The sequence below is a fragment of the Elgaria multicarinata genome, chromosome 19, assembly GCF_023053635.1.
Source record: "Elgaria multicarinata webbii isolate HBS135686 ecotype San Diego chromosome 19, rElgMul1.1.pri, whole genome shotgun sequence".
Taxonomy (NCBI): Eukaryota; Metazoa; Chordata; class Lepidosauria; order Squamata; family Anguidae; genus Elgaria; species Elgaria multicarinata.
Genome location: NC_086189.1, coordinates 17,101,422 through 17,128,712, shown reverse-complemented (window position 1 = coordinate 17,128,712; position 27,291 = coordinate 17,101,422). Strand labels below are relative to the sequence as shown.

Sequence of the window (27,291 nt, the reverse complement as noted above, 5' to 3'; positions counted from 1 at the left end):
GGGACGCCTGGAGCAGAAGCAGTTTATTCAGCCGGCCATGGAAACAGACGAAGGGCTGTTCATCAATGTGAACTCACAGCCGCCTCCAAGGTTCCAGCACCCCACCGGACGGAAGAGACCTTCAAAGTCTCAGCCTGCCAAGGAAAGAAAGGTATGCTAGGTGTGGGACTAAAATCCCCCAAATCCTACGAAGTTGCAGTCCTCCTCACCTGGAGGGAACTGGGTAGGGAAATACTGAGTTATTGGGATTGCAGATAGAAGAATCTACTTTGGGCAATAAGATTAGAGCACTAGACAGTCCCTATCTTCTCAGGTTGGGGAGTTTGAGCTAGTGGCATGTTTATTTATTTATTTATTTAAGGATTTTTATGCCGCCATTCAGCTAAAAAAAGTCTCACGGCGGCTTACAAAAGTATTTCTTGACAGTCCCTGCCCACAGGCTTACAATCTAAAAGACATGACACAAAAGGAAAGGGGATTGGGAGGGAGGAGGAGGAGGGGGGAAAGGAAAGGAAATTCAGGCACTACAATCTTAGTTGGAAAGTTCAGCAGTTACAGTTGGTAGCAGGAGGGAGGGGGGCTCTCAGCTGGAGCTGGACCCAGGCACGGTGGAGAGGTGCCTGGCTGCTGCTTCCTCCCTCACTGGTGGCCTCTGCAGAGACCATGTTGTAGTCATACAGCACTTTGAAGACTTCCTGAGAGTTAGAGGACCCCAGTTCCTGGAGAGTAGAGAAGACCCATCCAACTGCGTTAGGATTATCATCAGTGTAAACTCTCCAAAACCTGCTTAATGTAATGTTAAGCATCTTGTGAACCGCCCAGAGAGCTTCGGCTATTGGGCAGTATAAAATGAAATACATAAATAAAATAAAATAAATAATTTGTTGGAGCACAAAATGTGGCCGTAACAAGTGATTCCTCCTCCCATAAGAGCCCTGCTGGGTCAGACCAAAAGTCCATCTGTTCCAGTATTCTGTTCACACAGCGGCCAACCAGCTGCCCATGGGACATGCAAGCTGGATATGAGTGCAGCACCATTCTCCTGCCCATGTTCCCCAGCACCTGGTGTACACAGGCGCACTGCCTCAAATACTGGATGGCGCATAGAGCCGTCAGGACTATTAGACATTTATAGTCTTCTCCTCCATGAATTTGTCCAATAAAGCCATCCGAATTGGTGGCCAGCATTATGTCTTGTGGTGGCCAATTCCCTAGTTTAACTCTGCACTGTGTGAGAAGGTCCTTCCTTTGATTTGTCTTGAATCACCCACCAATCCGCTTCATGGGATGACCCCAGTTCTAGTATTATGAGACAGGGAGAAAAACGTCTCCTTACATTCTCTGCATAATTTTGTGCCCTTCTATCATATCTCCCATCCTTCGCCTTTTCTCTAAGCCAACGGTAACTTTCCTTCACAGGGGCGTGGCTCCAGTCCCGTGATAATTTTGGCTGTGCTTTTCTTTCCACCTTTATCCTTTCTGATGTGCGGTGACCAAAACATTACACGGTAGTCCAAGTGTTGTTTGCGCCACTGATTTGTATAAGGGCAGTAGGATATTGGCAGTTTCATTTTCAATTCGTTTCCTGGTAATCCCCAACGTGGAATTTGCCTTTTTGATGGCAGCTGCCCGCTGGGTCGACATTTTCATCGGGCTGTCCATCACAACCCCAAGATCTCTTCCTTGATCAGTTAACCCCAGTTAGTTGATCTGGGCGACATGACAAAGCGCAGTTAAGCAAAAGTTTGCATCTCCTCCTGGTTGTGCAGGAGGAAAGTGTATGTGTCTGTGTGTGGGGGGTCATTGTTCTGCATTTATTACTAAATTGATCCCTCTTTCCGTCTTCCCTTCTTGTTTCATTTCATTTCTTTTCTTTTCTTAAGCCTGCGAAGAGAACATCAGAATGGGCACAGGGAGGGACACCCCCAAAGCGGATGCCAGCTTCACCCGAAACCAAGAAACAGCGACAGGAACCCAAAAGTGGCATCAGGCGGGATGGAGTGCCAAGGTCTCCTCCGAAAAAGCCGCTGACCGACGCAAAAGACTGCAATGCAGGTGGCAGCAGACCGTTCGTTAAGACTTCCTGTCTCTTCAAAAACAATCCGGACATCCCTGACATTCAGAGGTATTTTATTTTTATCCTGCCGTTCCCATAAATGTTGGAGACATTTTGCAGCGGTGCCTTGAAGTACAATAAAAGATTAATCAGTGATGAGCTATAATAGCAACAGGAAAAGAAAAAGAAAACACACACAGGACGTAAAATGGTTTTTCACCAAGCATTATTATACCAGGACAGCTAAAATTATCAGCTAGGCTTTTGCGGGGCGTTGGAAGGCCATCATAACGGGAGCAAAGAAGGAAATTGCTCAGCCTAGGCACAGCCACAGAAAAAGGTATTCCCCAAAGCAACAGTGCAGGGGCGTTGGGTTCGGAGATGCCATGAATTGGACCTGGAAACTTTTGCATGCAAAGTATTTGCTTTACCACTGAGCTGTGGCCTTTCCTTAAAGCAGCCCTCCCAAACCTCCAGATGTGTCAGGGAATGCATGGCTGGGAAGTATAGGAGTTTCACTGCAACACATCTGGAGCTCGCTATGGGAAGGCTGGCCAAAGAGTTTCTACCCAAATCTTCCTGGTCTTCAGCGGTTCATTTTGAAAATCCTGTTTTCCAGTCTCCTCTCTTTTTTTCTCCTCCCTTTATAAACAAATGGCAAAGAAATGAAGACGATTACTGATTATGGCGAGCCCCGTGTCTTGTTCCCCGAGGGAAATCGAGGCACGGAAAGGGGTGTTGCCAAAGGACGTGCAGCCTTTGTTACCGATGTGTTTATCGGCAAAGGTGTGTGAGGAATGAATTATTATTATTATTTATTTATATAGCACCATCTATGTACATGGTGCTGTACAGCGTAAAACAGTAAATAGCAAGACCCTGCCGCATAGGCTTACATTCTATTAAGATCATAGTAGAGCAATAAGGAGGGGAAGAGAATGCAAACAGGCACTGGGTAGGGTAAACAGGCGCAGGGTAGGGTAAAACTGACAGTATAACAGTATAAAGTCCAAACAGCATCAAGTTGTAAAAGCTTTAGGAAAAAGAAAAGTTTTTAGCTGAGCTTTAAAAGCTGCGATTGAACTTGTGGATCTCAAATGAACTGTCCTTTCTGCTAAGCTGGAAGCAGACCTTCCTACCTTGTACTGGGTTTGAGACCTCATTCCTAAAATGATTAAGGACACGGTGTTCAACAAAGATTGTAACGGGGGCATGGGAAATTTAGCAGCTACATAAATCACCCCGTAGCAGTATTTACGAGAGTGTACGTTTCCTTTTTTAAAAGAGGCTGATGGGAACAAATAGGCGACGTGTCAAGATTTATTATTTGCAATGGTTGCTTTTAAAATTAGATGGACGATCATATTTATTCCCGGTGGAGATGATCTGATTTGATCCTTTATCGTGGGTTGGTTTTTGCTTTGCCTTCTCTCCTATTTTGTAGTGACCTTTGGTTTTAAGAAAATAAAGATGAGTTGGTTTGATTTCATTTATTCATTCCTCTTATAGGACATCAGTGAAACAAGTGCAGGAGAAGGTGTTCACCTCGGATTCCTTTGATCAACTGGGCCTCCATCCTCATTTGGTGAGTGCTTTTTTGTGCTCTGTACAGCACAGGTGGGCAGAGAACAGAGCTGGATGGACCGGTAGATCTTTTGGTGATTTGCAGTAGATTGGCAAAGATTTCTGACTCTCAGTGATGTAACAACAGCAGCTACAAAATGTCTCTCCCTTGTCCTAAATTAAGACCACTGAAATGAAGGAGGTTTAGGGTCATCAGGAGTAAATTTTGTGCAGAAGGTCCATGGGCTCCATTCACTTGTGGGACTCAAAACCAATTCATGGGGCACAGAATTCTTTTATCCTAAGTATTTCCAGAGGGTAGCCACCTTATTTTTTGGAGCAAAACTTAAAGAGAGTCTTGTGGTACCTTAAAGATTAACACATTTATTCTTTTCAGATCTTGCTGATAATACAATCAGTGTGTAAGCTAATTAACGCATGTGTTGTGTTTATTTATTTTTTAAATCTTTTATCCTGATTCAAGCCTCTGGATCAGCAGCTGAATTAGAATTCATCAATAAGTTTAATTCTATCACCCGAGGTTTGAATCAGGATAAAGGATAATTTATCACACTTATCACACTGGCCGACGAGACCAAATCACGCCAGTCCAGGTCCAGGCCCGATTCAAAGTGCTGGTATTAACATTTAAAGCCCTAAACGGCTTGGGGCCAGTCTATCTGAAGGAACGCCTCCTCCCATATGTACCTGCCCGGACCCTAAGGTCATCCTCAGGGGTCCTTCTCCGCGAGCCCCTGCCGAAGGAAGTGAGGCAGGGGGCTACCAGGAGAAGGGCCTTCTCTGCTGTGGCACCCCGGCTGTGGAACGAGCTCCCTAAGGAGGTTCGCTTGGCACCTACATTATATGCTTTTAGACGCCAGGTGAAGACCTTCTTATTCTCTCAGCATTTTAACAGTCCATAAATTAATTTTAACTTTGCTGTTTTTATCTTGGTTCTGCTTTTATACTGTATTTTATATTATGGTTTTTATACTGTTGTTTTATACTTTGAGTTGTCTTAATTTTGTAAGCTGCCCAGAGAGCTCCGGCTATTGGGCGGTAGAGAAATGAAATAAATAAATAAATAAATGTGTGTTATTTGGCTAACCTAGTGCCAGTCTGTGTGTGTTATCAGCAACAATTGCTTGGTGAGTGACCGCTGTTGTTAACGTGATTCTTGCCGTCAGGACTTTCTGCGTTTAATTTCATTCCAACCTCACTGTTTATCAGCCCCTCTTCCCCATCTGTGCTGTAAATAAACTTGAAACTCATTTGAATCCATTTTGCCTTCTCCTAGTTCTCTGGTCTATGCTTACTTTGGGGGCACGGTACAGCCTTAGCTGCCACCGTGCCTTCAAAACATTACCAGCCATTCTAGAATCAAGCATTTGATGCAGCAACTGTTTGCTTCCTTCAGGTTTCAACAATAAACTCCGTCTTGAAAATCTCTAGCATGACCAGGTAAAAAGCTTTCTTGTCTGTGTGCTTGTGCGTGAGATAATTAGCTGAGGGAAATGAGACCTTTGGTTTAAAACCCTATTTGGCTTTCCCTATGTCTGCATGGAACATGGGATTTCTGTTTGATGTAGGTTTTCGCCTTTATATATTTAAAGCCCTTATTCCCCCATCTTTTCTTTAGTTGACTTAGGCCATTATCCTAACAACCTAAATTAATCCTGTTGATTGTGTCCTCAATGATTGTAAGCTCTCGAACCCGGAGGCTTACGGTCATCCTATGCAGGACGGAGGCCATCTTTGCCTCCACAACCTCCCGCCCTGCATTTTTTGCTAGATGGGCTCTTTCACCCATCTAGCGAAGGCTTTTCAGAGAAGGAGGGAAGGAGGTTGGAAGAAGCTCAGGACAGTTCATATCCTGGCCTCTCCAGTCTCTTCTTTCCATCCCAGCTATGAGGGGGAGGGGGGTGGATCTCCCGCTTCCCCTTCTGAGGTCAGAGCGGTCTCCGACCTCGGGTGGGTGGGGACTCCAAACAAGACATAGGATTTGTTTTTGAAAGCATAAATAAAATGCAGCAGCCATAAAAAGCTAAAACAGCCTTCCTCTACCTAGTGCCTTCCTGCTGTGTTTCGACTGCAACTCCCAGTACCTCCAATCAGCAGAACAGCATGCTGCTTTGGATGTTGGGAGCTGTAGTCCAACGGAGCCGGAGGGCGCCGGGTTGCGGCATGCTGCATTTAAATCTTTCGTTTCACCTCGCCTACAAAGGCCCTGACGTCGTTGGATGGGCAAGCCAAGCGAGTGTTCATCTTCTTAAATGTTTTCTTTTCTCTTTGGCCTCCTCCTCCTCCTCCTCGACTCTGCCGCGAAGCGTTCAGAAGCAGGCGATTCCCTCGCTGTTGCAAGGCAGAGACGCCCTGGTGAGATCGCAGACGGGTTCAGGTGAGCTGCTCTCATTTCCAGGTGTCGCCAGCTCGGCACGCCGGGGGCTTTGCAGGGTGAAGCGGAAGCGTCCTCCGCATGGCTGCCTTTCGCACCTCGAGGAAACTAGATCTCCTGTGCAGGTGTGCAGCCCAGAGTGGTGTTTTATCATGAGGAGTCCTTATCTTCCGTCTTCCTCCTCCCCCTCTGTAGCCGCCCGCCCATATCTTTTAGTACATTCAAGCTGGGAACTTAAACGTTGGAGCTGCCTTACACAGAGTCTGTGTGTTTAGCGCAGTCCTGCCTACAGCGACAGGCGAGGCGATGCCCTCCAGATGGTGTTGGACTCCACCTCCCATAACCCCCGGCTATTGGCCCTGTTGGCTGAGGCTGATATTTTTGGACTAAAACAGATTGATTACATCTGGTGGACAGTGACTGGCAGCCATGACAGTGACCAGTTTTAACAAATAGTTGTGTATCACTCATTTTGTCTCTGCTTACTGTTTCTTGACCTAAAGGGAACATGACAGGCAGCCAAGGGTCTGCAATTATTTCAGGACAAATTCAAGTACCCAGGACACCTGGGAGACCCAGCCCAAAAAGAAGGCCATTCATTTGCTTGCTTGTTTTGATCAGAGCATACCCCGTGGCTTAGAAAAAAAGACCCATAGTACAGATAAAGTCCCATAGGAACACTGCAAGCTGCCTTATACAGAGCCAGAACATTGACCCGTCCGGGCCAGTATTGCCAACACTGACTGACAGCAGCGCTCCAGCGTTTCAGGCAGGAGTTTTTCCGGCCCTCCCTGGAGAAGCCAGGAATCGAACCTGGGACATGCAACGCAAGAGCTCTGCTGCTGAGCCTGTATTTTGGGGTGGGTGGGTACCGTATCCTTCGTTTATGGAGCTGGGCTGTTGAAATCTAACCTCTCCCACTTTTTAATAAAAAGCTAAACACATTTTTATTCTCTCTTCCCCCCCATCTCCTGGGGCCACTGGCCTCCTGCAGGCAAAACGCTGGCCTACGGTATCCCTCTCGTGCAATCCTTGCAAAGGACAGAGCCCAAAATCCAGGTCGGTGTGTTGCAGACAGCTTTCGCTCTCTCCTTGTCTAAATCAGAACCCTGCTTTTTCCCCAGGTCCTTTTCAAATATTAGTAAATGTTCACAACAACCTGCCTCATCTCAGAATGATGGGGGGGCTACTCGAGAATTTCCCCTCTACCATCTTTTCCCATCATTCCTAGCAAGTCCTTCTGGAAGCCCCGTAGAGATAGGGTGTATCTTCCCCGCTGTAGGAAACAGCCAGGTTGCTGGATTGATCCACGATGCCCAGAGTCCGTCTCCCTTAACGTCCATCCGTTGTTCTCCTTTGCCGCTCAATTCTCCTCTCCTCTTCCTTGCTTCTGCAGCGCAGTGACGGCCCATACGCCTTGGTGCTGGTTCCAACCAGAGAGGTAAGTGAACCTGCCGGATGTCTTTGGCTAAGTTTGCTCCTAACCATGCTGGTTTCTCGGCCGGTGATGTGGGCAGTCTGTGGGTTGCGTGTAGCTGGGGCGTCCAGGTGGGCGTGGCAGCCTCCCCTCCGCTCGAGCAAAGAGAGAACCGTGCTGGTTGGCTGAGAAATATGGAAGGGGGAGAAGGGGAGGGGTTAACTCTTCCCACTCCTGGCCACGTTGAAGAAGATTTCTCCCCTGCCCTTGTAGCTGCATCTTTTAGGGTTTCCGTTACTCACCCCGTTAGCCTTGTGACTCTGACTGAGGGACCAGATCACTGGATGGGCAGTGGTCCGGCGCCAGGAAGGTCCTGGATGCAATACCTGGCCTGCCGCCAACTCTGTGCAATATTTAGGATGACTGAGGCCTTGGAAATAGTGGCAAAGCATTGTGGGATAGGATTCACCAGGCCCTAGCTCCAGAGTGAGGCACTTCTGTTGTGTTTGAACGATCATTTTTCGTCTCCCCCGCAAGAGCTAAGTAACCTCCATCTGGTGGTGGTGGTGGTATTATTATTATTATTATTATTATTATTATTATTATTTCTATACCATCCAATAGCCAAAGCTCTCTGGGTGGTTATAGCAGTTTGTAAGTTAATAAAATACAGCATAAAAATATAAATACACAAAATGTAAAACAATTTAGGCAGCTAAAAACAGTTTCAATAGAATACTAGACCTGTGTAGGTGGCTGGCATAAGTGCCCCGTGACATGCCATTAAAATGCCTGGGAGTCTTTGGGGCTGGTGGCGCCTGGGAGGCACAGCGGGGACGGATAGGGTGCGTGAGCGGCTCAGAGCAAGATTTTCCTCCGAACCTGATTGGCTCTTCGTGTCATCTGATGGCCGCTTTGCCGGTAGCGGCAGTACCCCCTCCCTGCCACCGGTGGTGATGGCGCTGCTGCAGTGCAACAGAGCGCAGACCAGTGGTTCCCTCTTCCTGCCAGCTTCCGTGGAAGTGCAGTGAAAGAAATGTCTGGACTCCAGAGTCCGCCGGTTCGAGACCCCACCAGTTTGGAGACAGATGTGAAAAATGCACAACTGGGTAGTCTCAGAGCCAAGAAAACCAGTATTTTCAAGCCAGCATTCATGTTGAAGATGCTTTGTTGCACATTATGTGCATCTGTTTCTCAACCTGGTTTTACTCCTTGTTCTCTGCAGCTGGCCCTACAGAGTTTTGAAACCGTCCAGAAACTGTTAAAGGTATGGATCGATTGGGGACTGCAGGAGGTGGTGGTGTGGGAGTTTTCCATTTTTCTCTCTGCCGCCGCCCCCAATTGCCGTCCTGAGAGGGGGATTTAACGGCACAAGGATGTTGTTTGAGCCCGTGGAGTGGGGAAAGGACGTGGCGTCTTAAGGACGGTCTGCCAGGTCCTTTGCCTGGGAGGGATAGGCGGTGGATGGGCAAAGTGTGCAGTTGCTGCTTTCAAGGGTGTCTCCGTGTTATCTCCAACCTGTGCTTGGAGATAACAGGATTCATCTCCCGAAGACCCCAGTAGCCTCCAGGCCAGTGGCTGGGGCTGGCGGAGGAGAGTTGGCAGGGCCTGCGGAAGGGCGGGAGGTTGCCTAACCATAGCGTCATGTTCCATCCAAAGGGGTCAAGGACCAATGTGAAGCTGTTCAATGGCAGGTTCAGGAACAGGAGGGAGAACCTGGTTTCCGAATGTTTTTCATGATTCGTTTTAGAAAAGAATGCGTTTGAAGCAGGCAGGGTGTAGCGATCTTTGCGGCGTCCACCGCATCGGGGACCCCTGTCCTAGGGGGCGTGCTCAGTTCATGCGAGGTCCTGTCCTGTCCTTCCTCTGTGTTACCCTGCGCGAACTAAGGGCACATCCTCAAACACACCCAACGCTGGTGGGTGAGAAAAATTGCCAAGCTCTTTGCGTTTTTTCCCCCTTACCCCCGGAGGTAACTTCTTTGCCGTTACTCACCGTTGCATTGTCAAACTCCGGGGTTGCCCATGTTGAGAGCTCAGTTTAAAACCTCATGCTCCTCTTTTCCAAAGTTTCACTTCCTTCCTCTCCGCCCCGCCGTCCTTTCCCGCTCTGTTTAGCCATTTACCTGGATTGTGCCCGGCGTGCTGATGGGAGGAGAAAAGAAGAAGTCGGAGAAAGCCAGGTAGGATGGCAGCTTCATCAACTCGGTCTTTCTTTTCCTCCCCCCCCCCCCCCCCCGGTCTTTTGAGCCCATGCTCTTCCCCTTCCGTCTCTTTCATCTGTCACTCTCTCCCGGGGTGCCTTTTTTAAGTGGGGAGAAGGGGCTTGTGGCTCTGGATCAGGCTGTGAGCACCCCCTGCCGTGAATCTTACAGAAAACGGGACGGACGGCCCAGCGGGAGGTGTGTTCACATCTCTCCGCTTTTTAAAATGTTGATGAGCTTTCTTACCATCTGTAGGGATCCTTCCCTCCTGCTTGCGCCCCCCCCCCCTCGGTCCATCCCAGCCCTCCAAATCTGCTGTTCCCACCTGGATCTCTTGCAAGTGCCTGCATTCGCTCAGCAGATAGTTTAGGAATGCAATAGAAACGTGTTATGTCTTTGCTGGGGGTGCAGGAGAGCAGAAAAGGGCAATTTAGACTGTGTTGCTGTCCGGCTCGGCAATTTGAATATATGGTCAAAGCAAGAGGGGCTTCCAAAGAGGCCCGGTCACAACTTAAACCTACCAAAGACATTTTAGTAGGCATTTATGAGGTCCCCCGAGTGCTCCAAGTGATTTATGCTTCTTTAATTGGATTTGCATCTGAAAAAGCCTACTTTCTTTGTTTTTTGAGGATGCCCAAATATCACGGGTGGGCAGAAGATAGATCTGGGCACGCCGGTAGATCTCCGGCGGACTGGCAGTAGATTGACAAAGATCCCTTCCCCCTGGTTATTTAACCTTAGCAGCAAGAAAGCAGCGGCCCCCTCCCCAACTCTGCCGCTGAAATGAGGAAAGCTTGGGGTAACCAGGAGTGGATTTGTGGGTGGAAGGACCAGGCCCTGCCCAAGACATTTTGCCGCCTGAGGTGAAGGACATGACAGCACCCCCTTCCCAAGCTGTGTATAAAAGCCAACTGACTGGCAGGTGGATCTGTCTTCGACACGGGTGCTGAGACAACATCCTCCCCTGCTCCTATAGGGCGCAACCTAACTTAGGGGGGCACAGATCTCTCCTCCCAACACCTTGCTGCCGCCCCCTAGCATCTGTCGCCTGGGGTGATCGCTTCACTCTGCCTCACGGTAGGGTCAGCCCTGAGAAGGCCTATGAGCTCCATTCAGTTCTGGTCCTGAAAATGTATTTATTTCTTTAAAACATTTGTATCCCGCCCTATATCATTAAGATCTCAGGGCGGTGTACAGAAAACAAATTCCTGGGCTCTGAATTCTTTCAATCGGAATGTATGTCTTTTGCAGCAGGCATCAATTTTGGGGGGGCGGGGAGGGGGGACCTTGGGGTTCTAGTGACAAGTTTGAAGTCTGCTCACCCCTGCAGACACTGTTTCAGAAGAGGTCTTTCACCGCCCCCACCTCACACGGGTAGGAGCGCCTCCTTCCCTCTCTCCATCTTCAAAACAGTTCATGCTTTCTGCAGTTTTGGGGGCCCGGTCTGCATGGCACGACATCCTGGGGTTGTTTAAACTACTCTTGTCCTGGGACTACAGAGCTGAAAGGAAGCACATGCTGGCCTCTGCCACCGCGCCACTCAAAAGACCAAACGCCTCTTAATCCGGCATTCTCTGCCTACAGTGGCCCATCTAGCTACCTCAATCGGAAGCCTACAAGCAGGACGTGGGTGGAACAGCACCCTCCCGCCCATGTTCCCCAGCAACTAGTATACAGAGGTGAGAGGAGGTGGCGGGACCACATGAGCCCGTGACGTGGTCCCGTCCTGCAAAGGTTCTCTGGTTTTGTTCGTAGGCTGCGCAAAGGAATAAACGTCCTGATTGCCACGCCCGGGCGCCTGGTGGACCACATCAACTCCACCAAATGCATCCATTTCCGCCGCGTCCGGTGGTTGGTCCTGGACGAGGCCGACAGGTGAGCGGTCCTAGCGCCGTTGATGGGGGTGGTGGTTCTGCCCCTGGGGGAGGCGGGTAGATACCAGGAGGTGAGTTGTGTGTCTTATTATTCTCGCTCTGGCTGATTTCTCCCTCTCTGTCCTATTCCTCAGGATCCTCGATCTGGGTTTCGAGAAGGCTGTGGCCGCAGTGCTGAACGCCGTGAACGCTGACGGCGCGGCGCGGCAGAACGTTCTTTTGTCGGCCACGCTCACAGAGGGTAAAGCGCTGCAGCGGCGCCCATCTTTTCTTGGGGGAGTAGCCGGAGCGGCAGATCCCACGCGGCTCTGGCTCCAGCCGGCGGATCCTCATTTGCAGGGTGTCTCCTTCCCCCCACCCCCCCCAGACAGGGTTCAGCAGACCCACAACAGGATCCCCCTCTTTCTTTATTAGTGGGGTTGTGAATGTTGGTGACGGACAGATTTTGTGTTTTTCTTTTCCGTTGCTCTTTGGTTCTTGTCGTTTTGTTTCCTGCCCCCGTTTCCCTTTCTTTTGGTGATATTTGCAAATAAAATAATGGAAGTATCTTTCAGGCCACGAAGCAGGGTGTGTGGACGACATTCATTTAGGTAGATAGATGAGGGCGGTGGTCATTAGGGTCGCGGCAGATCTCCACCGGAAGATGCTCATTCTTTTGCTTGGCTAACACCCGAGAGAATCGTGAAGGGGTTTGTTTGCGGGTGTTGGAAAGGGAGTGTCTTTTGGCTCGCAAAGCTGATGGTACAATGTAGAGATTTGTCGTCGTTTCTTCCCCGCTGCCTGTAACAGGAGTCTCGCGATTGGCTGACATCAGCTTGCACGATCCAGTCTGCGTTTCTGTGGCGGGAGAATCCTGGGGGTCGAGTGCTTCCGAGGCGGACGCCTGTGCTCAAGTGGTGGCCGGCACTCCTCCCGCAAGTGCGGAAGGGGACGGCTTCGCCGTGCCGGGAAACCTCCAGCAGAATGTCGTGGTGGTGCCGAGCAAACTGAGGCTGGTGACGCTGGCTGCTTTTATCCTTGGGAAATTCAAGGTGAGGCTCTGCTTCTTCTCACTTGCAGGTAGTGGGCGGCCTTTCATAGAATCATAGAGTTGGAAGGGGCCTCTAAGGCCCTCGAGTCCAACCCCCTGCTCAATGCAGGAATCCACCCTAAAGCATCCCGGACCGATGGCTGTCCAGCTGCCTCTTGAAGGCCTCTAGTGGGAGAGCCCACAGCCTCCCTAGGTCATTGGTTCCATTGTCGTACTGCTCTAACAATCAGGACGTTTTTCCTGATGTCCAGCTGGAATCTGGCTTCCTGTCACTTGAGCCCCTTATTCCGCGTCCTGCACTCTGGGATGATTGAGACCTCCCAAGTCCTTGAAGGGTGCTATCATGTCTCCCCTCTGTCTTCCTTTCATCTGTCTTTTCTTTGGGCAAAAGAAACGGTTGGGCGAGCGGATGAACCGTTTGACGTTTCTCATGTGTCTCCATGGGCATCCCCATGAAGTACTAGATTCCGTGGGATTTCCCCACCACCACCCCCTACCTGCTGCCCCCATGGAATGCCAGCATTTTCTCAACCTTGGCTGTAGATCACGTGCATACCCGTGTCTTTATCCTTGCAGTCTGGAAAACGCAACAAGATGGTGGTCTTCTTCTCCAGCTGCGAGCAGGTGGAGTTTCACCACGCCCTCTTCCGGAAAGTCTTGGGTGGGGAGCCAGAGGCCGAGGGAACTGATCCGTCGCTGCTGCTTCCTCCTTCGCCCTTGGCGTTTGTACGCTTGCACGGTGACATGAAGCAGGAGGTGAGCGCGTGCACACACACACACACGTACACGTAGGCATTCGTTCCTGCCAGAGATCTTTCCCCCCTATTGTTTGTCCGAAGCAGAATTGGGCCCCAAATTCTCTGCCGCATTTCAAGCCGCGCCGCAGATACCAAACAGAACGCAGCCCCTTTCGCCGCAGCAAGAGGTGAAGGCGGCTGCTGTTCGTTCTCGGCTGTTCCTGCCCCGGGGCACCCAGGGACGTGTGCTTTCCTTGCCCTGGGATCCTGGCCCCTCTCCGCCCTGAGAGAGGCAAGAGCCAGCCACACCTGGTCTGCCTCGAACCTGACCAGCTGTTAAAGGCCGCTGCAGCGCCTCTCCAACGTGGGCACCGAGGGTACCTTTTAGTACCTTTTAGTACCCGGTGTGTAATTAGTGCTCTGTCTTCAAATTGAGAGCATTAATGGAGCTAAATTGGGGCTCCCATATGGTACTGCTGAGGACGGCTGTTGTTGTCAGTATGAGGCCCTCTTCTTGAAGTTTGGGTAGCGGTGTGCCTGGCCAGGTCACTTCCTGAACACTGGCGCATCCAGATTTGGTGTGGTGGGGGTAGGGGAGTAGGGTCTGCCGTGATGCTTGGCCGTATATTTGCTAGGCGAGTGAGGGGAGAAAGCTGAGAAGGAGACATTTTTCTCCCTCTCTCTTCATACTAGAACCCAACGGGGTCAGCCCATGAAGCTGACGGGTATGAGGTTCAGGAAAGACCAAAGGAAGGACTTCTTCACAGAGCGTATAGTTAAACTATGGAACTCACCTCCACAAGATGTCGTGATGGCCACCAATTTGGATGGCTTTAAACGGGGGTTGGACGAATTCCTGGAGGAGGAGGAGGAGGAGGAGGAGGAGAAGACTATCCATGGCTGTTGGTCCTGATGGCTAAGTGCAGCCTCCAGTATCAGAAGCAGTAGGTGTGTCCGGGCATGACAAGGTGTATGCACAACAGTTGCCGGGGAACATGGGTGTGAGGAGCTTACCATCTAAATAATGAAAAACAAATCAAGTCCTGCATCCCTAATTTACTCACGTTTAGCATGAACTTCTCCTTCACGGTCCGTAGAAGTGGGCAAGTTCAAAGGACCAGTCAACAAACACCTGAAAATCGTGGATAACCTTTGCTTTCTCCCCATCTATGGGATTCGTTTTACTCGCAAGGCACAGTGACTCTTGTCTCACTCCCACCCCCCTACCGTCTTCTTCTTCTTCTTCTTCTAGGAGAGGACGTCCGTCTTCCAGGATTTCTTGCAATCGAAGACTGGCGTTTTACTCTGCACTGTAAGTCGCCAACGAAGGATCGGATGGAACCAAATATAAATAATGCCTGTTTTATCGTGCCGTCTGGCTGGGAGGGCTGGGGAATTAGTTCAGAGGAGGTCTCCAAAATAGAGGAGGCTGGCTGGCTGTGGATTTTTAATGACCACGGCTGCGTTTGGCTCTAGTCCTCATGATTAACCTAGAAAACCAAGAGTGCTGGGTTGGAGGCCAAAATCAACGGCCTCGCTAGCGCGTCTTTTCCACGTTGCCTGTTTTCGTTTGCTCTTCAAGGGCAGGTAGAAGGTGACCGCCCCTCGCTAGTGTCGGGTGAAGCCTCTTGTACCGCCTTCTCGGTTTCTGACCGCCCGGTGCTTCAGCCTGCTGCTTCACTACACAATTTGCTCACTAATCGGAGCAGCTGTCGGACTGGGAAAAAACGCCATGGCGACGGCTACCTACCGCAAACGTGTAAATTACAGCGATCAGGAATCATTAGAGCTGAAGAGTTCTTGGCCACCTCGGACTTTCCTCGGGTTCCCACTGTGTGGTTTCCCTTGCCGCCTTCTTTTTGTCTGAAAAACAGTTGTGAATTTGGGGAGCAAGAACAAGGCGGAAACTTACTTACTTACTTTCTTTCTTTCTCTCTCTCTCTCTCTCTTTCTTTCTTTCTTTCTTTCTTTCTTTCTTATTCTTTCCCCCAAAGGAGTACAGAGCGGCTTAGACCTTTGCGTTTAATTTACACGTTTGCCTTTAAGACCCAACAAATCCGCCATGTAATCATGCTTTCACACTAAAGCAATGAAAATGCAACGGTGATAATGTAACCTAAAAACACCAAAGCCAACGGATCAGGAGCCCAATACTTGCGTAAACAAAAAAAAGGATTTTAATGTACAGTACGTTTAAAAAATAGTCACAGCAGGACTAATCGTACCTCCCCTGGGAGGGAGTTCAAGTATGCGGGGCCAACACTGAGAAAGCCCTCCCTTCAGTCTCCACACATCATTTATGGCCAGGGGTGGCGGGGACCCTGCAGATCAAAGAGCACTAGTTGGCTGGAAGTTCTTGCAGGTGTTCTTTCTGGTAGGGAAGGGCGAAATAGGCTGTCTTGGGGCTGTTCCTTTTCTGGCCAGGTTGGTCTCCCCTTTGTCATGATATTTCATAGAATAGCAGAGTTGGAAGGGGCCTACAAGGCCATCGAGTCCAACCCCCTGCTCAATGCAGGAATCCACCCTAAAGCATCCCTGACAGATGGTGGTCCAGCTGCCTCTTGAAGGCCTCTAGTGTGGGAGAGCCCACAACCTCCCTAGGTAACTGATTCCACCGTCGCACTGCTCTAACAGTCAGGAAGTTTTTCCTGATGTCTAGCCAGAATCTGGCTTCCTTTAACTTGAGCCCGTTATTCTGTGTCCTGCACTCTGGGAGGATCGAGAAGAGATCCTGGCCCTCCTCTGTGTGACAACCTTTCAAGTATTTGAAGAGTGCTCTCATATCTCCCCTCCATCTTCTCTTCTCCAGGCTAAACATGCCCAGTTCTTTCCATCTCTCTTCATAGGGCTTGATTGATCTTCACTGATTAAATGTTGCATCAGCTAGCTGCACATTTTCTGCTTTCTTTTCTCCGCCCTGAACTGACTGCGGTGCAGTTTCGATGGTTTGTACTTAACGACAACCCACGGGTTAAAAAAACAAGAGTTAACCCATGGTTTGTTGATAAGTTAACCACTGGGTTGTTTCACCCCTAAACAACCCACTGCTCTGGATTTGGATGACACGCTCAACAAACCTATAAAGGAACCAATCATAGGTGGTTGAGATCAAAGACAAATAAGCCACGTCCATTTTGGCAAGGTGAATCGGACTTCCTCAGGTGCCAGATTTTAAATTTGACAGCAATAAATGTATTTTAAGTTTAAATTTCTCTCAGGGGGTGGGAAGCCTCTTGAATTGTCTGCCTCAGGAACCCAAATGTCTTCCTTCTGAGGAGACCGCATAAGTCCTGGGTGGCCTCAGACTCTCTCGAGCGCACAGCTCCCATTCCTGTCACAACCAAAATGTCTGCCTTCAGTCTCTTTCTGTCTCCTCCCTGTATACCATCTTCTTCGGCACAGAAATGGAGGCAATAAAGTGTCAAGAGCACCCCTCAGAAACCAAGCAATTAGCACCAGAAGTTGGCGTAGCAGCGGTAATAGCGCCTTTTGGGGCCCAAGTGGGGGAAAGCAACGTTCCCCCCCCCCCGGAAGCCAGGGCGCGAACGCGCCTCCCTTTCTCCTTCACCAAAGTTTCCGCTCGTGTGTCCTGAGGAGGTGCCCTTTATAACGGGAGTTCGGCGAGGGAAGATCATTTCGGAGGCTTGTTGGCTTGTTGACTCCATCACGCTAACGCGTCTTGCCAGTTTTCTGGCGGGTGCGGCCAAATGCGTCCGCCCCCCTGACAGCTTTCTGCGCTGTCCCCCCTTCCTCCTCTGATTACGCAGTCCAATCTGTCACCCGGCCGACGGGGGTCTCTTCCCCGCTGATGGCTTTCCACACTCGGCTGTAATGACTCTTGGCAGGCTGGGAAGGCGCGCGAGCTCCTACCTCAGCCTTGGCCTTCTCCAACCTCTGCCCCCCTTTCTCTCTCCCGCCCCCCCCCCCGCCCTGTTTAGCTAAAGCACTATGTGCGCGTCTTTTGGTAAATAAATGAGTCATTTTAATCCAACTGACAGCCTGGCACCTGAACGAGCTGCCTTCCATCTGTACCTCGAGGCCTCACATAGGCGGCCAGTTGTCAAGACGGAGGCCTTCAAGGCTTTGCTCGCCTTTCAGAGGCGCCACCGCCACGTTGCCGTCGCCCTAAATTTGGGATTCTGGGCCGCGTGCGGATTTGGTGGTTTGTTTATTTGGCCGCCATCCCAGGATTCCAGTTGCCAGAGTGAGGGCTTTGGCTGAGGCTTGCAGTGAGGCAGAAGGTGCAGCTCAATTACCTTCTGCCCTTGCCGAGGCGTCGTATCGATCCCAGGCCTTAGGCAAGGACGGACGGCGTCGTATTTATACCAGGCCTGGCCAATCCAGAGGCTGCACGCCTCCAGCCAATCACAGGGGCCAATCTTGCGCTGTTGTTCTCTTCCCCACCTGAAGAGGGCTCTGAGGCCTGCACCCACAACACTGGCTCACCGCGCTAAGCTCAGGACGAACCGTTGATCCTGGGATTCCTTCTCAGTGTTTTGCGGCCTTGCGGCCTTGCGGCCTCAACTGACGGATCGATCGATTTTCATTTATTTCATGCATTTCATTTTTGTACCAGCCACGGGCGGTTCGCAACAATTCAAACCGTAAAATACAAGACCACGAAACGCAACATGAAATTTTCAAAGTTTAAAATTACGGGATAAGAATGGAAAATAAACCCCCTCCCCCAAAGAGAACCAAGCTGCCATGCAAAGATTTAAAATACAACGCCAAATTTAAAACAAGCTGAAAAGCTAAAATAGGGTGACCATATGGAAAGGAGGACAGGGCTCCTGTATCTTTAACAGTGGTATAGAAAAGGGAAATTCAGCTGGTGTTATTTGTATGCATGCAGGTGAAAGTCCCTCTTCATCACAACTGTTAAAGCTGTAAGAACCCTGCCCTCTTTTGTATCTGGTCAATTGAGCAGGGCTCCTGCAGCTTTAACTGTTGTGAAGAGGGAATTTCACACCGATGCTGCATGCATACAAATTGCACCTGCTGAATTTCCCTTTTCTATACCACTGTTAAAGATACAGGAGCCCTGTCCTCCTTTCCATATGGTCACCCTAGCTAAAATGCCTGGGAAAATAAAAAGACCTTCCCCCGGCGCTGAAATCTAACACGGCGTAGGCGCCAGGTGAGCCTCTCTGGGAAGTTCGTTCCACAACTGGGGTGCCATAGCAGAAAAGTCCCTGTTCTTGGTTTCATTTCGCTTTCTTTTGTTCAGTGCAACGTGACGCGAATTCTTGAGAGCAAGCTTTGCAGCAGCTAACGCCCAGTCGTCCCAAATACCACCCCAAGGTAGCCGGTTTCTAAAATGAGAAGTGCGCCCACTACTTCTGGTGTTTTATTTATTGATTAAATTGATGAAACGCCTTATAAAATAATTTGTTCTGGGTGTTTTACAACAACAATAATAATACAAATAAAATCGCAATAAAACCAACAGTATAAATATAATAAACTTTCCAGCGCAGCATAACTTACATGCCAGGTATAAGAGGGTCAGCCACACTGTCGAGCGAAAATAATAAAACACAAATATACTTTAGGGCTCAATCCTGTGCCTATTTAGGCAGGAAAAGAAGTCCTACAACTCCCAGCGTTGCCCAGCCAGTCTAAACATACATAGGATTGTGCCCTTAAGAGATTTTTTTAAAGCCTGGGAGAACAGGAAAACCTTAGCCTGGTGCTAAAAAGATAGCGTGGGCCCAGGCGAGCTAACCTTGGGAGAACAGTCCACATCTGGGAGGAACCAGCGCTGAAAACTAGTATAAAACCCCAAACCACTTGGGACTAGGATACCTGAGGGAGCACCTTCTCCCCTATCACCTGCCTGGTCACTGAGGTCATCTGAGGGCCTGCTCCTGGTGGTCCCACATGGACCTGTGGTCTGTTTGGAGCCCACCAGGAGAAGAGCCTTCGGTGTGGTGGCCCCTTTCCTATGGAACTCCCTGCCTCAAGGTCAGGCAGGCACCAACTTTGTATTCCTTCTGGCGCCTCCTGAAAACGTCCAGGGAGTGGCTTGCAGTTGTGTGCTGAGATGTAGTTGCACCGGCGGAAACGGAGGTGACCGTGCACGAGGAGTGTGTGTGTGTTCTTCTCTCTCTCTCGGCGCGTGTGTGTGTGTGTGTATGAGAGAGAGAGAGAGAGAGTGTTTGTGGGTACGATCGTGTTGGGAGGCAGCTGGCTGTAATTTCACCAGAAGAGTGGAAAACCTTGATGGCGGAGGGCCGACGATATATTTGCATACTCATTACTGCTTTGCATGGTGTTATGCCTTGATCTGCTTAAACTAATAACCTCTTTTGGCAGTGTGTCGGCTTCATCGAGTGGACTGGGAACAGGCGGCGACACGCCCCGATCGCGGCTGGGTGTCCTAAATCCTTCCCCCCCCCGCCTCTTCCGCTGCAACGCCACCTTGCCATTGAATCCAATATCTTGGCATAATGGCATCTAATAACCTCAAGCAATCGGTCAAATCCAATTTAAATCCTCCCCCCTTTTGCCACGGCGGAAAAGGAGCAGAACCAGGGCGAGGATTGGTTAAACTGGACTAGGTGGGGTCGTTATAGTTAGCAGTGTGTGTGTGTGTGTGTGTGTGTGGTGGGGGAGAATTGTCATCGAATTTCATCTCTAGGCTATTGTTAACCGCGTGTGGTTTCCCGGCGAAGGTTGAAAGGAGAGGTTTTTGAGTCGAGGTTGTGTGAGATGTAAAGCACGGATTTTGCGACCATACAGTTCCAGATTTTGGGATTAGGATAAAATGGGGGGAGACATGAATACAAGCAGGCGTTTCACGAAGGCTTCAGGTTGGCTACAGTTGGAAACAGGACTAGAAGGTCCCCCGTTTTGGTTCAGCAGGGCTCTGGTTATCGTCTTATGGCAGGAATAGGGCACGAATCATACCCACAAACTCTCTCTCTCACACACACACACGCCAAGAGAGAGAGAAGAACACACACACTTCTCGTTTTGTGTCAAAGACTAGAGTCCCTTGGGGATAATCTGTCAGGGGGCACACTGGGGCTGATGGGAGCTGAAGTCCAAAACGTTTGGAGGGCACGGATTTAGGGAAGCCTGCGATAAATGAAACTAAGCTTCCTAGGCCAACGACGGCGTCTTTACTTAGTGACTTCTTCTTCTTTTAAGGATGTTGCTGCTCGTGGATTAGACCTGCCGCAAGTTACCTGGATTGTACAGGTAAGCTTTCTATCTGCCAGGGATGATGGGAGTTGTAATCTGACATCTCTACTCTGGCCAGTGGTGGGTCTCTGGTGTGGATCTTGGGATCCTTACTACATGAGATGGTTTTATCCGGAGGTGAAACTGAGACCTTCTGCACGCACATCATGTACTCTGCTACCGAGTGATGCTCTCTCCCTGAACCCACTGCGTGGGGACCGAGAGGCAATGGGGCAAAAGCAGCTCGCTTTCCCTGCCGCTGTATGGCTTAGTCTCCCCCAGTTGTGCATATAGAGACACACTAAACACATGTGTACACACGGCCGTCTCTCCAACAGGAGACGGATCTCGGGGTCGTGGTGGACAGCTTGATGAAAATGTTTGACCCAGTGTGTGGCTGCCATGAAAAATGCAAATCCGACCTTGGGCATTCTTAGGAAGGGAATTGAAAACAAAACTGCCTTTATGCAAACCTGTGGAGAGACCACACTTAGACTGCTGTGTACAGTATGGGATATTGGGGAAATCGCAGAAAAGAGAAACGATGGGAACAATCCTGTGGGCCCTAGACATTGTCTGAGGGGCCAACAGGATACTGGAGAGGAAGGGAGAGTCAGATATCCCCCCTCCCCTCATCTGGCATGGAAAGAACTGTTTCAACTGCCTTCCAATGTCAGAAAAGTGACCTTGGAGAGCGGAAAGGGGGCATTTCGGTGGGCGGGGAGGAGAGGAGACTGGAGAGGTCAGGATAAGAGCTATCCTCAGGCCTCTCCACCCTCCATCCCTCTCCCTCTCCCTCTGGAGCACCATTGCTAGATGGGCAAAAAGCCCATCTAGCAAAAAATACAGATGATCGGAAGCCTCTGAGTTCAGGGGTGGGGAGGCTTCCGATCGTCGACGGAGACATCCGATTGTCGAGGGTGCAACCCGTAGGATCGTGTCCTAACCGGATCAACTTGGTGATGAAGAAACATTAATGTTTTGCTTCAGGAAAGGGCGAGAGAAGGGAGACATGATAGGGGGTGTACAAAACTATGCGTGGCGTGGAAGAACCGGGAGAGGGAAGTGTTTTCTCCGCAGAAGCGGCGCGAGGCGGAACCTGCAGGGGGCAATGGGATTGCTCTCCGCATCTCGCGGGGCCCTGAAGCCAAACAGAAACCTTGCTGGAGGGCGCGGGGATAAATGCACAAAGTGGGGCTTTCGTTAGTTGGGCTGCGATATCTCTGGCAAAGAAATAACGGCTTGGCGGAGTTCTTCCTCAGCTGGCCAAGCTCATTCGAGATGGGCTCAATTCAGGACCGTCGAACCTCTTTCAGCCCGAGGGGTGGATTCCGTTTTAGGAGAAGCCCTTCGGGGGGGAGGGGCTGCGTTCCGGTGATGGGCGGAGCTGTGGGCAAAAAGGGGCGGGGCCAAGATACCCCAACCCCCACACGAATGCTTGCGTATATTAGCTAGAAAAGGGCAACTAAAATGATCCAGGGCTTGGAGCAACTATCCAACGAGGGGAATTTACAACGGCTGGGATTGTTCCGCTTGGAGGAAAGGCGAGTGAGGGGACACGCGCGGGAGGTGTAGGGAACGATGCCTGGCGTGGAGAAAGTGGAGAGGGAGACCTTTTCCTCCTTCTCTCGTAATACGTGAACCCGGGGGTGTGTGTGTCATACCAAGTTCTGAGCGGCGGAAGATTCAGGACGGACGAAAGGAAGGACTTCTTCACGCAAGCGCAGAATTAAACTATGGAATTCCCTGCCACAAGATGTGGTGACGGCCACCAATGTGGATGGCTTTAAACAGGGGTTGGATAAAGTCCTGGAGGAGAAGGCTGTCCATGGCTGCTAGTCCTGATGGCTAAGGGCTACTTCCAGTATCGGAGCCTATATACACCAGTTGCTGGGGAACATGGGCGGGAGGGTGTTGTTTCACCTGTGTCCTGCTTGTGGGTCCCTGGCCGATGGCTGACTGGCCACTGTGTAAGCCAGCCTTCCTCAACCTGGGGCGCTCCAGATGTGTTGGACTGCATCTCCCAGAATGCCCCAGCCAGCTGGCTGGGGCATTCTGGGAGTTGCAGTCCAACACATCTGGAGCACCCCAGGTTGAGGAAGGCTGGACTGTAAGCAGAGTGCTAGACTAGATGGACCCGTGGCCTGCTCCACCCTCAGGGTTCTTCTCATGTTCTTCTGTTCTTGACGTTCTGCTTGCCAGTAAGACATCCTCAGGAGAGGCGTTTCATCCTTTCAGAACTGTGCAAATGTTCCCAGCGCCCTGACAATACACACATTAGTCCGATTCACACATTACACCTTTTAACGACGGCTATTAATGAAATCCCTAAGCGTGGGTTCAAGGGAGCGGGTTCAAAGGAGTTGTTTAGCATGTTGGGGATCCCACCCCACCTCTGCCTTGTACTCAGTCCTTTGGGCAGGCGACTTGCCCTTTGCCCCGCCTCCTGTGGCAGCCATTTTGTGGCGGTGCCCAGGACAGTTTCTCAAATTGCCAAATATACTCACAGCCCCCAAAAGGCAGCCTATCCCTTCATTACAGGGTCAAACACGCATGTGGAAACCAGGCCTGCCAGCGTATCACACTCGGTTTTCTCCCTGCCCGCTATTTATGCGTTACATTTCCAAGCGCATATGTGAAAACATCTTGGGCGCGCACCTGCCGTGCAGCCGTAATGTACGAACTGGCCCTAAAATACCCTGCCTTCCTAACTAAGCTGGCGTATGGGCTTTTCTCTGCTGAGCAACGGGTATATCGAAAACCCTTTTAGCAAACTAATTATTTTAGCCCTAAGCTGATGCCATTTCTAAGGACGCTGATGTGGCCTCCCCCTTTCCTTGTTTTTATTTGTCCCGAACCGATGGGCGAGCCGCGAATGCATGTTTAAGAAAGGAAACAAATAGGTCAGGGATGGAGCCCTCTGTAGAAATGAATTTTGTTTAAAAACACACACACACAAAAACGGAAATTGCAGCGAGACAGCTTGGCCAATGTGTCATATTCATATGTCAAAAAACCTTGTTATGGCTGTAGCAGTGAATGATGGTTGCAGAGATGAGTATGATGGGATGTGATAAGCGGTTTCTTTCCCCCCCCTTCCTTTTTTTAATTTTTTTTTTTTTAGAATAGGTAGCTATGAGACCCTGCGTTCGGGGATTTATTTTTTTTAATGACCTCAGACGCAATGCTCCGTTATAATTAACCACGCTCGTGATCTGCTAATTCCTTCTTTTCTCTCCCTGTCTCCCTTGTGTGTGTGTGTCCCCTCCCTTCTTCCCCCCCCTTTTTTTTGAAGTATAATCCTCCTCCTTCGCTTCCCGAATACGTCCACCGAATCGGGAGGACGGCGCGAATTGGCAGTCACGGGAGCAGTCTGCTCATCCTCGCACCTTCTGAGGCAGAATATGTCAGCTTCCTGGCTTCTCACAAGATTAAGTGAGTCACAACTGCGCCCCCCCGCCTCTGCTCTCCCCCCTCCCCAGCCAAACTTCGTAGCCAGCCCAAACTAATAAAGCAGCTGCAGCGCGGCGCCTCGTTGCGAGCGGATGGTGGCTGTGCTTGCCTCGATTCGGGAGAAGGGTGGTTTTTTTTCCTTTAAAGTTAAATAAGAGCCCAAATTTGATTTTGAAACTTTCTTTAAAGGTATAATTGCATAAAGAATAAAAGGGGATGGATAAAAAGTGGGGGGGGCATAAAATAAAACTCAATGCTATTGAGCAAAATAGCATTGTTGGAGATTTTAAAACGGATAGCAGGTTTTAAAACTGATTCAAGTATTTCAGCCTGGGGCCTGCAGCCTCCCTGTTCCTCCTGATTTTAATTTTATTTCTTAAGGTTTTTTTAGATGAGACGTTTTGAAACTGGGAGGCTGCCAGGCCACAAAGTAGAGTCTCACTCCGCAGCGCCACTGGGCACGCTTAATCCTCGTTGAGTTGTTTCTGGGTTCCGCCCTCCCCAAAAAGGTTTCTGCTAGGGCTGTGCAGGAAACTTTGGAGGCTGATTCGGAGTTTCCAAATCAGCCCTGATCCTCCACGACCCGATTCTGGCCTGGTCCGACCTGCTTTGAATCTGGATCTGAAGTGAGATCCAGACATCTGGAAATCCGGGTGTTGCATTTTCTGGGCACCTCCTGAGGAGCTGAAATGGCCCTTTACGGCTGCCATAGTTTGCAACATTAGATCTAGGAAAATACAGAGCCGTCATCTTCCTTAAAAAATGGTGGCTCTCACGGAGGACAGAGGGCTGCCGGGCGTGGCGGACAGATCAGGTAAGTTCTGTGGATGGGTGAGGGCAGTGGCTTGGCAACGTCCTGGATTGGGCCGAAGTGCCAACCTGTTCTGGACCACTTCAGCCCGATCCAGATTCGGACTAGAGCAGGTCGGATTATCCCATCGGTTTGGGATTTAGACCCGAAACTGTGCACAGCCCTAGTTTCCACCAAAATACTTCTTGTCCTTTTCACAAACATGGCTTCCCCAAGTTGGTTGGTTTACTGTTAGCGGGTTAGATTGGGTGGTTCTGGGGATTTCACTGTTGCGCCATTTCCATGCTTAGAAGTAATAGGGAAAAGGTTTATTACTATTGACGGTAAAGCCAAGCTCTCCCAAGCAAGGCCTGGCGAAGAAATTCAGGGACTCATTAAAGACTGTATTCAAAGGAGAGTGAAATTGGGATTCTCGTCTGGGTCAGATGAGCCATTAACCAATCAACTTCTTGAAAAAGGCCCCACCCTGTGAAAATGCAGGTCCTTTTCATCCACGAGGCTCTGATTCTAGGGTGGAAGGTTAGAAATGGGACTCAAGTCCCCTCGGGTGCATAACAGCACGTGAGGACAGCAGAGTGTTTCGAAGCCCTGGTTTCAGAATCGCATCCCTAATTGGGAAAGGTTCTTTTTCTCTCGTTCTTTCTTTCTTAAATTTCTATTCCGCCCAATAGGCAGAGCTGTCTGGACGGTTCACGAAAATTAAATCTTAAAACCATAGCTTTACAAAAAACGTAATAAAACATATTATTAAAAAAAAACATTGAAAGCGTTCAAATCCACAACAGAATTAAAACCATCGGCGGCACAAGATCCTAAAAATACCAATGCGGGTTTGAAAAACGGGGTGACTGAAACGCTTGGGAGAATAAAAAAAAGGCTTCACCTGGTGTTGAAAAGACCACAACAGAGGTGCCGGGTGAGCCTTCCTGGGGCGGACATCCCGCGAGCAGTAGATTCTCCTTGCTATTTGATACAGTCATCTATCTGGATGATCCGTGTGTGAGTGTGTGTAGGTAAAAGAGGACTGGTAGTAGGTTACGGGCTTAATAGATTACAGATCAGATTTGGACAGACAGCTGTATGCCCAGGGCAACACGTGGCATCAAATCTAATTGCCCTTTCTGCTCGTAAATTGAGCCTTGTGGAGATTTATCCTGACAAATTCAGTGTGGCAAACGAGGCGGAAGAAACACCATGTGCTGGTCTGGCGTGTAAACGCCTGGCTCGAGAGCAAAAACGCGCCACCCCCGTTTTGAGAGGTCGGTCAGTTACCTTGCGTCCTTTTTTGCGGTATCGGGCCTGTCATATTTAACGCAGGTTCGAGCACGTTTCAAGGCAGAGAATGGCGTTCCCCCCCTGAGCTCATGAACACAGGCAAATTGCTTTAGCGTTCCGGCAGCAAAATCAGAATTCTGTAACGTGCTTTAAAGGCTATTTATTTATTTATTTATTTATTACATTTTTATACCGCCCAATAGCCGAAGCTCTCTGGGCGGTTCACAAAAATTAAAACCACAGTAAAACACCCAACAGTTTAAAACACAATTACGAAATACAGTATAAAAAGCGCAACCAGGATAAAACCACACAGCAAAGTTGATATAGGATTAAAATACAGAGTTAAAACAGTAAAATTTAAATTTAAGTTAAAATTAAGTGTTAAAATACTGAGTGAATAAAAAGGTCTTCAGCTGGCGACAAAAGCAGTACAGTGTAGGCGCCAAGCGGACCTCTCTGGGGAGCTCGTTCCACAACCGGGGTGCCACAGCGGAGAAAGCTAACAAATATATTGTGTATACTCCAAGTGGCCCCAATGATCTGGGCAGGTTTATTTATTTTTTACATTTCTGTTCTGCCCATTTGACGAAGCTCTCTGAGCAGCTTAATATAAAGCTAAGTTTAAAACGGAATAAAACCAAAGGAGTAACCAAGATAAAAGGCAGCAACGGTGCAAAGATCTGGTAGCGCACTAACAATTTTTAAAACGGAAGAGCTAAAAAGCCTAGGAGAATAAAATGGCCCTCTCCTGGTGCCAAAAAGATCACTATGTAGGTGGTCTCATTCCACAACCAGGGGGCCACCACAGAAAAGGCTCTTTCCTTAGTAGCCACCCACCTCGCTTCCCTGGGCCCTCTAAAACAGTGTCACTCTGCAAATCCAGGTAGCGTTTCCCCATTATGCTTATGCAACTGGTTGCACAAGCTGAAGGGCGTTGAATTGCTCCTTTAGAGTTCTGACTGAAACCCGAAGCAGATTCACCGCCCTCTGATATCTGAGCCACCAGCCTCCACTGTTTGCTCATAGAATCAGCCACACTTGATTCTATGAGTGTGGCTGATTCTATGAGTGTGGCTCTCCCACACTAGAGTCATTCAAGAGGCAGCTGGACAACCATCTGTCAGAGATGCTTTAGAGTGGATTCCTGTATTGAGCAGGGGGTTGGACTCGATGGCCTTGTAGGCCCCTTCCAACTCTGCTATTCTATGATTCTATGACATGCCTCCGCATTGAGCATCCAGCCGGCCGTTTCTTTCTCACACCCCATCCTCGGTGCTGGATTGAGC

General features: G+C 49.6%; 1 protein-coding gene across 1 annotated transcript in view; it reads left to right on the top strand.

The window, feature by feature from the left end:
* The first annotated feature begins 2 nt into the window (after positions 1–2).
* The window catches only part of DDX31 (DEAD-box helicase 31), a 54,213-nt gene continuing 26,924 nt past the window's right edge, over positions 3–27,291 (top strand). The window contains exons 1-16 of the mRNA XM_063144687.1: positions 3–151; positions 1,884–2,125; positions 3,566–3,641; positions 5,037–5,080; positions 5,947–6,017; positions 7,009–7,073; positions 7,411–7,455; positions 8,657–8,698; positions 9,549–9,613; positions 11,390–11,509; positions 11,643–11,749; positions 12,298–12,539; positions 13,115–13,294; positions 14,528–14,587; positions 20,431–20,481; positions 23,759–23,898. Coding sequence (XP_063000757.1) covers positions 38–151; positions 1,884–2,125; positions 3,566–3,641; positions 5,037–5,080; positions 5,947–6,017; positions 7,009–7,073; positions 7,411–7,455; positions 8,657–8,698; positions 9,549–9,613; positions 11,390–11,509; positions 11,643–11,749; positions 12,298–12,539; positions 13,115–13,294; positions 14,528–14,587; positions 20,431–20,481; positions 23,759–23,898 — 1,664 coding nt within the window. The 5' untranslated portion in view covers positions 3–37. The remainder of the gene's footprint in view (positions 152–1,883; positions 2,126–3,565; positions 3,642–5,036; positions 5,081–5,946; positions 6,018–7,008; positions 7,074–7,410; positions 7,456–8,656; positions 8,699–9,548; positions 9,614–11,389; positions 11,510–11,642; positions 11,750–12,297; positions 12,540–13,114; positions 13,295–14,527; positions 14,588–20,430; positions 20,482–23,758; positions 23,899–27,291) is intronic.